At 34.6% G+C, this 12103-nt stretch overlaps 1 protein-coding gene across 4 annotated transcripts in view; it reads left to right on the top strand.

Moving 5' to 3' along the window:
- LOC135708914 (mediator of RNA polymerase II transcription subunit 13-like) overlaps positions 1–12103 on the top strand; it is a 116035-nt gene that overhangs the window by 62255 nt on the left and 41677 nt on the right. For all 4 annotated transcript variants that reach the window (XM_065231092.1, XM_065231093.1, XM_065231096.1 and 1 more), the window contains exon 3: positions 8010–8133. In XM_065231092.1, the coding sequence (XP_065087164.1) occupies positions 8010–8133 (124 nt within the window). The remainder of the gene's footprint in view (positions 1–8009; positions 8134–12103) is intronic.

Here is a 12103-nt window from a genome sequence, read left to right as displayed (position 1 = left end):
CCATCTATTTCGAAGGGATTACAGCAATATGCTTGAATGTTGTGCTACGCTACCTTATCCAGGAGTAGTCCTGTGGAAGTATAAAATTTGTTTTAGTGTTTAAGGTCTTGAAAGTGATTAATTGAAATTTTTGAGTAATTAAGAATTTACGTAAATTTGGTTTCCTGCAGAATAGTCAAGGTGAATACACTTGCGTCCGATTTTTAACACACTATTTGATAAATTCCTATAATCAACAGTTACTCACTGATACTTCAACTAGCTTTAGCAACTCTCTTTATTCAAATCAGGTATAATATCTTCATAACAAATCTATCTATAGACGCATTTCGCGCCAAATCGAATAGAAGCTGGCAGCACCCTCTCAGATTTCAATAAAATTTTCTGGATGTGTAGACTTTGACTAAATAAGCACTTTTATACTCAGTTTTTCCAAAATTTATCTAGACTAACATTTGAGAAGGGCCAACCTTTTTCTGCCGGTTTTTTTTTTCAAAAAAATATTATGGAAAAATGACAACTCCAACAAAAATATGTTGTGTGAATGACTTTTAGGAAATTGACCAAATTATCGAAAAAAAAATACTGAAAAAAATTTCATTTGAGACCTACACTGAAAAAAAAAATCAATTTTTAAAATTTAAAGTCGATTTAAAAAAATGGCCATGTTTGATTTGGATGAAACTTTGCCTAAATATAGGTAATTATGTTTACTACCATCCGTCTATACATCGCGAGATGGGCACTTTTAATGAAAAAAAAGTTTTTCTTACAAAAACTTTTTCATGTCTGAACTGATTTTTTTTTGATTTGCCATTTTTACACAAAACTAAACCAGTGAAGCTCAAAATCATCTCAGAACCCAATGAAGCTCCATTTGTGATTCAATTTTGTCTAATCAGCAACTAATCACTTGGATTAATCGAGAATTCCATATGAAAAGGGCTTATATCATTAGAAAATAATATAATTGATTATATTGTCTACTACTGAGGCAAAATCCGATACTCCTATAGTAACTTAGAATTCTTAGCTCAAATTATCCATAAAGAATTAGGTATGAATAAAATTTAAATTGAGATCTTCTTTCGAATCAACAACGATTTGGGAAGTCAACGTATCGCATCATAATTCTATAGAAAAAATGCTTTGTAATATTTCTACTAGAACAACTGATTGCTTTTTCCGTGCTTGCGAAAAGTGTGCTTCCAATGAACATATTGAAGAGGAACTGACTTTGCTATTAGAATCAAATGACAAACAAGATGTTGTGTTTCAACAGTGGCTGAATACTGATCGTTGTAATTTGGAAACGATTATCAAGCCTGTTGATGAATTTATTCCGTATCTCATTGATAAAATTAACAAACTTACAACTCATGACTTTATTTACAAACAACAGTCATCTTTTCTAAGAAATAAAAAAGAATCATTAAAAGAAGGCGCAATTCTAGCAATTTGTGATTTTTCTGAAAATTATTTATTCATTATCCAAAACGCTGCTCAAGGATATCACTGGAATAACTCTCAAGCAACAATACATCCATTTGAAGTTTATTATAAGAAAGACAATACACTTGAAAATGTTAGCTTCATTATCATATCAGAAGTAATGACTCACGATACAGTTGCAGTTCAGTTGTTCATCTCAAAAATGATAGATTTTATTACACAATCGATAGATTTTTCTAAAATTACTTTTATGTCAGATGGAGCAGCATCACAATACAAAAATAAAAAAAAACTTTGCTAGTTTGTGTAGATTTCAGTCAAAGCATGGATTAGAAGCAGAATGGATTTTTTTTGCAACGTCTCATGGAAAAGGTCCCTGTGGTGCCATTGGTGGCACTCTCAAGCGAATGGCAAAGAGAGCTAGTCTTGCTCGAGATTATGAAAACACCATAACAACTCCACGAAAATTATATAACTGGGCAGTTGAACAAACAGATAAAAATATCACAAAACTACGTTTCGAGTACATATCCACTGAACAGTACATCGAAATGTCAGAAGAACTCCAAGAACTATATAACAGCACACAGACAATATCTGGCACACAGAAATTCCACAGTTTTGTGCCTATAACTGGTGACAAAGTAGCGGCAAAAAGGTATTATAATTCAGAAGATGAACCAAAAATATTTAACTTGATTGGAAAAAAGAAAAAATAGCATGTATGAAAATAGGTTTAAAACATTGAAAATATATAAATATATGATACATGAAAAATCTTGTCTTTTTGCTCTCACATATTATCAAATTTTGCATCAGTAGTAGACAACAGAATAAGGGAATGATATTTTTTTTGACAAGGTCTACATGTCCAAATAGTTTTATTGAACTCTGAGAGGGTGCTGCCAATTCCAAATACGATTTGGCGATAAATGCATCATGAGCCCTTTTCATATGAAATTCTCGATTAATCCAAGTGAACTTAAGTGCTGATTAGACAAAATTGAATCGCAAATTGAGCTTCATTGGATTCTGAGATGATTTTGAGCTTCACTGGTTAAATTTTGTGTTAAAATGGCAAATCAAAAAAAAAAAAAAATCAGTTCAGACATGAAAAAGTTTTTGTAAGAAAAACTTTTTTTCCTTAAAAGTGCCCATCTCGCAATGTATGGACGGTTGGTAGTAAACATAATTACCTATTTTGAGGCAAAGTTTCATCCAAATCAAACATGGCCGTTTTTTAAATCGACTTTAAATTTTTAAAATCGATTTTTTTCAGTGTAGGTCTCAAATGAAATTTTTTCAAGTATTTTTTTTCCATAACTTGGACAATTTCCTAAAAGTCATCCATACAATACATTTTTGTAGGAGTTGTCATTTTTCCATAATATTTTTTTGAAAAAAATCGGCAGAAAAAGTTTGGCCCTTCTCAAATGTTAGTCTAGATAAAGTTTGGAAAAACTAAGTATGCAAAGTGGCATATTTAGTCAAGGTCCACACATCCAGAAAGTTTCATTGAAATCTGAGAGGGTGCTGCCAGCTCCGAATACGATTTGGCGCGAAATGCGTCTATACCTAAAAACGGGTTTTAACGGCGTTATTAGGTATAGATAGTGGCGACTATCACCCGAACGATCTGTTTCATAATGTCGACCAGATCGTTTGACTTAGACATTTCAACTAGGTCGGTCCCTTGATTTTCATAATTTAATTTGATTTTATTATGATAAAGATGGGTAGGTAGGTATTTAAGCTGCTACGCGTACGGACGGTGTGCGAGGAGAAAGAACAATTTGTTTTTTTTTTAGAAGAGCGCTAGACCGAACATCAGTTTTTCGAGCATATCTCAAAAACGGTATAAGATACCATCTTGAAATGTTCACCGAAAAAAAGCTTATAAATGTCCAAACATGAAAACATTGTTTCCATCCGTCTAAATCCATGATATAGAAGATAATTTCCACAGCTCTTCTTTTGGATTTTCTTTAATGTTGAAAACTTTCATGATCAATTTGTTTCCAACTGGATCAATAGCTGACAAAATTACAAGTAATTTTTGTTAATTGACTTTGGCTGTATGTGCCATGCTTGGTTCATAAGTTCTTTTTTGAAGTTGGTAGTGTCCGAGAAAATCGGAAAACTTTAACTAAGGTTTTTCGGAAAAATTAACAACCCTGATCTTTTTGAAATTTACTTTAGTTACCTATGGGCGAAGTTTCATAGAAATCGAAGGCCCTTCGTCCCAAACCTATTAAAAAAATCCCCTCTTGTAAAATAATCTAAGTACATATGTCTATGCATATTGAATGTTGTTAAACTCATGTGCTCCTGAATGTTTTTTTCTCATTTGTATTTAATGTATGTTGATTATATATCCTTTTGATTATATTTCCTAGCTTTGCCCATACGATAAAAAAATCAATTGACTTTTTTTAGCGCGTTTCTTTTTTAAAACATGAAACTTGTAGAACAGGTAGCACTTTTAACTACGAGATGCCTCTGTCGCCCACATAAAGTAATGAAATCCTTGAAAGCTCTCATTTATTAAGATCAGTGTTTTTGGAATCACCCGCATATCTCGGAACTGCACCAATCTGGTTCCATACATGTCATCAAGACTATAGAAGCTCACAAGCAGATCGATGCAATCTATAATGATTTTTCAGCTACTTTCGATACAATTAACCATAAAATCTTGATAGCAAAGCTTGAACGTCTTGGTTTCTCTGGTTCGTTGCTAGATTGGCAACTGGATTGATCTTATCTGGTTAGTCGTTCAATGTCGGTCAAAATAGGTAATACTATATCAGAAATATTCCACGTCACATCTGATGTTTCACACGGCAGTCATAGTGGACCTTATTCTTGCTGTACCTGAATGACGTCACCATAGTGCTGCAAAGTTAAGCTCTTGTATGCCGATGGCTTCAAACGCTATTATGTAATAACATGTCAAAAATATGCCCATTTCCTTCAGAAAGACCTTGACCTCTTTTCCAAATGGTGCGCATCTAATCGTATAACTTTGAATTCCAACGAATGCTTAGTAATTTCCTCTGGACGTAAACGCTCCGTCCATTCATTTGATTACACTATTGTCGGAACATCTCTAAAGAGAGAATCTAAAGATTTGGGTGTTTTCTTAGATTCGAATCTAAGTTTTTAAGACCCTGTAGGATATACAACCTCCAAAACTTCTAAATGCTTGGGGCCTTTATTTTTCGTGCTGCAAAATAATTCTCGGATATTCACTGTTTGAAGACCCTGATTCCTTAGTTTGCTCTACATTGGAGTATGCAGTTTTGGTGTGGGCTCCTTACTACCAGAACAGCATACAGCGAGTAGAACCTATCCAAGATAAGTTTATTCGCTTTACTCTTCGACGTTTGCCTTGGAATGATCCATATAACCTCCCTATATATGAAGATCGTTGTAAACGTATTGACCTTGACCTTCTGGAGGTTCGTAGGAATGTTACTAAAACTTCTTTCATACCGGATGTTGTTCAATCTCATATAGATTGTCTTGCAGTGTTATTTTTTTCCTTGTTTTTTTTTCCGTCGATCTTGTTTTCCGTGCTGATCACCAATGCTACCTGCTCCAGGGAGGCAGCTCCCACACCTGGACCCTACCTATCGACCCATCAACTCATGAACCGGGGACCAACGGCTTTACTTCCCTCGGCGGCGTCGACTGGGATTGAACCCAGGCCTGCTGGGAGAGGTAATCACGATTACCACTACACCACCGGCGCCGCTGTTTCGAACTTGCAGTGTTATGTGAGTTGAGTTTTGATATTCATCGTCGTACCCTTCCTACTCACCAATTCATTTCGACATTCTGTACTAAGTATGACCATAATGCGCCTATTAGTAGTATTTGTCGCGTATTCAATCGTTGTTACGATGTCTTCGACTTTCATCTGTCGAGTTCAATTAATACAAATAGGATCCGTGAAGTGCTCAGTTTGTAAAAGATAGGTATTTGTAAGAAATATAATAAGGTGATTTTTTGTTAAGTCTCAAGTTAATACTGTATCATTTGGAATGTGCTGTTTTGTTGATGCGAAAAGATGAGGTTTTATGCCTTTGAGAAAAAAATAGCTTTGAAGTTAGCTCCACTCAAAGGGCTTTTCCCTGCTCCTAATAAATATAAAGTAAAGTAAAGTAATATCCATTTCCCGTTTCTTTAGTTCTCAGAATGTGTTTGAGTAGTTGAATCCTTCAAAACTATGAAGCCTCTCTCTCAGAACTTCCATGACCTTATCAGTTCCCTGAACTCCGATTATGATGTATGCACGTGCCTGAAGCTCGTTGAACATCATTGAAGCTCTCTGAACCTTTCCAAAGTCTGAAGTTTATAGATCCTTTCTTTTGACGTAGACTACGTCTTACGGGTAGGTACCGAGGGTAAATCGAAAATCTAAAATTGCGACCGTCACGAAAAAGTGTTAGGTTATGAACGCTTATAACTTTGTCATGATGAAATTAAAATCCAAATACACCAGTTGATAAGAAATAACCATTACGATCCTCTCTTAAGCACTTCTAAGATTTTCGAAGTTCATTGAACCTATCTGTATTCGTTGAACCTTTCAGAAGATCTAGCTTCACATATTTTCATAAGCCCCCTGACCGTCTCAGAATTTCAAAGGAGATCAGTGGATTTCGGTGCTATTTAGCAAAATTCAGAAATAAATTATTGTAGTTTCTGGAATATGTAAAGAACTCACCTCAAAGATGTTTCGGAGAGTTTCAGAAATCTTTTGGAATATCAGGATGACTCGTCGGAAATGTTTGAAGCAGTAGCATCGAGTAACCTCACTTTTTACCTGTACACCAACTTTCAAAAGTAGATTTAATGCCATCTGCATACTTAAATCGGTTGAAAAATACATTTAATCTTCTAGTTTACTCGATATCTATCCATTGCAAGCAATATTTTGATAATTGTTTATGTTTTGAGAGTTGGTGCACAGGTAGATTGAGGTTAAGGAAACGCCACTGGTTTGAAGGGAACCTCAGTAAACCCAAGGGTAAGTTAAGAGAAGGTCAAATGAACCACAGAGTAGGTTTCTTCAGAAAAGTTAAGAAAACTTATAAAAATAATTTGTGAATCGAGATAATTCATTGAATTTTTTTACTATGATTAGGGAACCTCAGAAAAAGTCGTGTTAATTCTAGGAAATTTAGGAAACCTCAGTAAAGTTCAGGGTATTTTAGAGCTGTTCAGAGAATCTAAACAAAATTCAAGAAACCTCAGAAATTTTTGAAAACATAAAAGTAGTCAACAAAACCTTATTTAGGGAATCGCTAGTAAGTATAAGGCATTTCGTGGAAGATCAGAAAATTATTAAAGAGTTCAAAAAAGACTCATCTTTGAAACATATAGTGTATATTAGAAATCTTTGTTTATATAAATTTACGGAAGGCGGGAGGCTAAAAGCTAGGTGAACTAGAAAAATTTACTTTTTATTCTAACGACTCGGTGACATTTGGGCTACATTTGTGTATAAATCTATTCTTTAAAATTTATGTTCGATATTGTATGCCCGCTGTTTTTTTTTATGTAGAGCATAAATAAAACCTTATTTTTACGCTTGACATGCTCGTGCACATTCACGCTCTCACACTCACCACGCAAAAAATCATTCCAGCTTTAAACTCATAAAAACCACTCAAACGTCAATTGATAGCATGCTCATGCATATTGTGTTTGTTTTCCAATCCCTGATGCATAATCAATTAACAATTAATAGCGCCGACATATAAAGAAATGAATTTTTGAAAACTCATCGGGGATTTTTGCGACGTTGATTTTTGGAAGGCAAAACTCATAAGCGCATAAACGCATGCATGAGATATGAGTTTTTGTGTTTTTCCGAACACTGAGCACCAGCGTACAGAGTTTGCAGAATGCCAGTTTCATGTAAGGCGTATGATTCCTCTAAATCCTGACAGAGGCCTCGGTGAATGATTGAACATCTCACACATAATTACTTACGTAGGGGAATTTACGTATTCTCGGCAACCTAAGCAGCGACCTTCTTTCTATAGCCTTTTTCTCTAAGGAACGCACACATATGCAGTATTGGTTTGTTTACAATCTTTTACTGCCAGCTGCTCTAACAATTTCAGTCGAAAGAACTGTCAAAAACTGTTTTGAAACGCTTTTACAAAGCTCCAATCTTCTCTAGTGAGAGCGAGTATTGTCGGCAACCAGTTTTTCTTCGGCAACCGTTCCATTTGAACTGCATGTAAATCTGCTGTTCTATTATCGGCAACTCGAAATCAGCTACAATTTGTAGAGCGTGTGTTTCATTTCAAGAAAACCCTGCTAGATTGCTTTTTCTCAGTGGTAAAAATATAGTCAAATTGAAGCTGAAAGCATAAAGAATCGTTTGCTTGCATTCAGCGAAGTGTTTTCGTAAGAAAATCCAGTGAAAATAGTGTTTCAATTTGTGTTGCCGAAAATAGTCTGTCATGCCGAAGCCGTCATTTCCCCTATTTTGAAATATCAAACAATTAAATAACAACCCTCTTTTCTTTTGTTTTCAGTCCTTCCGGTGCAGCACTTCGGAATTTCAATCAAGTCAAGGAGTATCTCCTGAGCGGCGGCACATGCAAATGTGGTCTTCCTTGTCCCTTTCGCCCCGAAGCGTTCTTCGAGTTCGATTCTCAGGTAGGTGTTATATCGCTTGTGATTTCTACACACGTACCTATAGCGTTCATGATTATTCGTTTGTTTAAATCGTCATAATTACGGCGCTGATAATCATCCACGTTTATCTTACGTGTGAAGGATGATCAACACTTTAAGTCTGAGAAGTGATCAATCAGGCATCGTTTTAATATCAGATGAGTAGTAAATATTGTTTTGAATGAATGTACTGTAAACCGACGCCGGAGATGAACCAGCCTTGAGCTGAAAGTGTCCTAAATAAAGAAACAACAACAACAACCGTAAACCGGGGGCAAAATGAACACTGCTTAACGTAAAATCGGAAAAAATTATATTCTTACTATAATAGACTTACTATACTAATCGTATTAAAATAAGGTGAAAACTCTTATGTTTACTTATTATCAGAAGCGCGTCCACCTTCAAAGATATGGGTGGGATAAAATACTATGGTCTCATAGAACTTTTTGAATATTTTGTAAATACCAATGTAAATGTGGTTTTTAAATGTGGTTTGTAAATGTCATGAAACTTCATTCGGCGTGAAATGAATAAAATTCATCATGTGACACATCAAAAGGCATGAGATTTATAAAACCAGTTCAATAATAATAATAAGATCACAGGACTATACTGTCCACATCCGGCCATATTCCGGAAACACCCGGCCCCAGTTTCTAGTTAAGGGACAAAATCCATCATCACATGAGAATTCATCTAGCTTATCTCATCGTACTTTAGTCGGAATTCCTATTAGAGAGAAGGATAAGATTTTATCATTGGATTAATTTAGTTTTTTAACGATGTTCTCTATAAAATCTTGGGTGGGACAAAGCTTTGACTGTCCCATCCAGGTATTTTACTGCGTAGGACATGTCCCACCCACTTCTCGCACCTCTGCTTATCATATGGTATGTTTAGTTTATTTTTAAGACATTTTTAAAATTTCCAATTTAAAAATGTTGAAATGAGATGAAATTGATAGCTTCCCAGTGCATTTTCTTTGTAAATTTTCATTCTCTGAATCCGAATCAGATGCTAAAATCCTACACAAAATACACAGTTGCGCCTAAATTTATTGTAATTTAATCCATTGATTTCTTGATACTGATATAATTTACCGTTATTTATTATACTATTCTGATTAATTAGCACTTCTGTTAGTCAAAAATGCCACTTTAAAAGCTAATGACAACAATCGCTGCAGCTATATTTACGTTTGTTTGAATACTCATTGTGTAAATATGCTATTGAACGTCAGCTGCATTAAATTGAAATTTGCAGTGGCGTTGCGCAACCTTACTTTTTACCTGTGCACTAACTTTGAAACCCAGATTTAATACTCGAATTAGTTGTACAATGCACATAAGCTTCTAGTTTCGATATTCATCCATTTTAAGCAATATGTTGATAATTGTTTATGTTTTGAGAGTTGGTGCACAGGTGGATTGAGGTTAAGGTGAAGCCATTGGAAATTTGTAGGGCTGGTTGAAAGTCACTTTTTAGTAACTAGGTCACTATTTTCCTCACAGTCACTAACAAGCAAAATGTAGTCACTAATGTCACTTTTTTGACCAATATTGAGGGTGAAAAATTTGCAATAAAAAAATTACATCAAATCACGGATTGGTTTGGTGAAAAAAAAAATAATATTTTTATTAAAAATCAGCGTAAGTCTGATTTTTTTTTTCGACTCCGTGAACTAGACATTCAAGTCCGTTATCTACCAAATTTTTTCCAGTTTAGCTTATAAAATTTCCATTTTTTTTGTATGCCATCCCCAAAAATTGATATTAAAAGATTTAGATTTATCACAAATTTTTTGAAGTTTTGAGAAGAGCGTCGGGTCCGAATACAGTAATGACCCGATTTTGTCAGCCCCCTTTTAGAAAATATTTTCTAATATAACGAAATCCATGCGCATCTTGAAGATGAATGAGAAAGATTTGGAAGTACGGTTATGTGAAATTATTAAATGTCAGTTAGCGCTTAACTTACGAGCAAAGCAGACGCGTTCTCTCTAGAGCTTGACAGCGGAAGTCGAACACAGATTATTTTTCTGAATTTGTTTTCTTTTCTCGGTCGAAGTAGTTACACAGGCACCGTCGGGCCTATCGTGTTTGTTCTTTTTCGTCAACACGGTACCGGCTTCGGCATGACGGATTATCTTCATCAATGACATTATTTCACATCGCATAGAATCATCAGAAATACTTTCACAATTAAACTTCTACACACCCTGTCGGCATCTAAGAACACGAAAATTATTCTCACTTGACAAGAAAAATGATTAGGTCTTACCTAACCTAATGATTTTTCCAGGATGCTTTCTCGTACTGGCTGCGGTTGTATTAGATTAGATTAGATTATACTACACAAATTACTAAAATGTCTTTATGACAGTGTCCATACATACATACATAATGTATATGTTGCTCTAGTTACTAGTTTTCTCTATCACACGTCAATACGTCATAGGTCATACACGGTTAGAAAAAAGTACGCAACGCATTAGTAAAAATTACCTAAAATTATAAATAATGCGGGTAATAGTGCTCTGTTGGGTAAAAGCATTCACGTTTATTTTACCCAATTTTGCGAATATATGAACATACTCAATAATAAGTAAAAAATCTGATGATTTTTTTTTTCGTTTTTCCAATAAACATACAATAAACACAAAAATCTAAAAACATGAGGAAGCAAACATATCCTCAATTGAAAACAACTAACATAAATACAGGTTTACCCATGTTTGGGTAGGTTCAGGTTTAACCGAATTGGGTAGACTCTTCCCAATTTTGAGTATTTTTCAAATAGTGTGTAGGCTTTTAACGCTTCTGTAGTGGTTATTTGGCCGGTTCTCAGTTTAAATATTACTATTATTAGACTAATCTTGTTTTTCATATTATTACATATTATACACTGGAGTTGTGTGAAAAAACCGCGTAAATTCCGAAATCCGCGTGAAAACAATCCGCGTAGAAACAATCCGCGTAAAAACAAACCGCGTAAATTCCGAAATACGCGTAAAAAAAACGGTGTAAAAACGCGTAAAACGTGACTCCAGTGTATAACTATAAACCGCGTAAATTCCGAAATCCGCGTAAAAAAACGCCTTAACTCCGAAATCCGCATAAAAAAAACCTCGTAAAAAATCCGTGTAAAAAAACGCGTAAAAAGCGACTCCATTGTATTTTGTTTTGCCATAACCTTCAGTTTGAATAAAATTGTAATAAAATTTTAAACGGTTAATTTTTCATATTACATGCTGAATAAAATTTTACTCATCTGTGAGTTGTTTTTGATAGCCTTGTTGATATTGAGCTGTCAACTGCGAGGCGCTCAATTCATAATGTACTAGCCACCTTTCGTGTAACTAGTGCCGCTAGTGACGAGAAAAATCATGTCTTGGGGATTATAGAAGAGTGAACTATATTGTTAATTTATGATATTTGCTAAGATGTCGAAAAATGGTCTGGAAAATGTTTCAAGAGAAGAGAATCTTGAGTTCTTTTCTAAGTCCATTAAATCAAATTTTCCATACTTTGTAGTCCAGATTTTAGAACAACTTCCAACGTTTTCTAAGTTTCAGAAGCATTTTAAATTTTACAAGGACTGTGAACTTACATTCTTTATGTTCAACATATCGAAACTTATTTCAGAGTGTACAATTTTCTTATTGTGTATGTTTTAGAGATCTTGAATTGTTAAGTCCTAGCCAATGTACCAGCATTAAAAAATATGGTCCAAAATCTCTAAAATTTGTCCCGGAACCTCATGTTTTTTTCAAGATCGAGATTTTAAGTCAAAGATGCATGCTACATTTTCTGTGTCCTAGATCTTTCCATCTTGGAAAATTTTCCTCGTTCCATAATAATGTGATTTTTTCTTAGTTCTCTAGGTCCCAGAGTTATGTTCATGTTCATATATTTTTGAAGTGTTACAGAAGTTTATGTATCCTAGATCT

The sequence above is a fragment of the Ochlerotatus camptorhynchus genome, unplaced genomic scaffold (genome assembly GCF_037179485.1).
Source record: "Ochlerotatus camptorhynchus isolate MF236.1 unplaced genomic scaffold, CSIRO-AGI_Acam_v1.1 ptg000341l, whole genome shotgun sequence".
Taxonomy (NCBI): domain Eukaryota; kingdom Metazoa; phylum Arthropoda; class Insecta; order Diptera; family Culicidae; genus Ochlerotatus; species Ochlerotatus camptorhynchus.
This window is presented reverse-complemented; position numbering and strand designations above follow the sequence as displayed.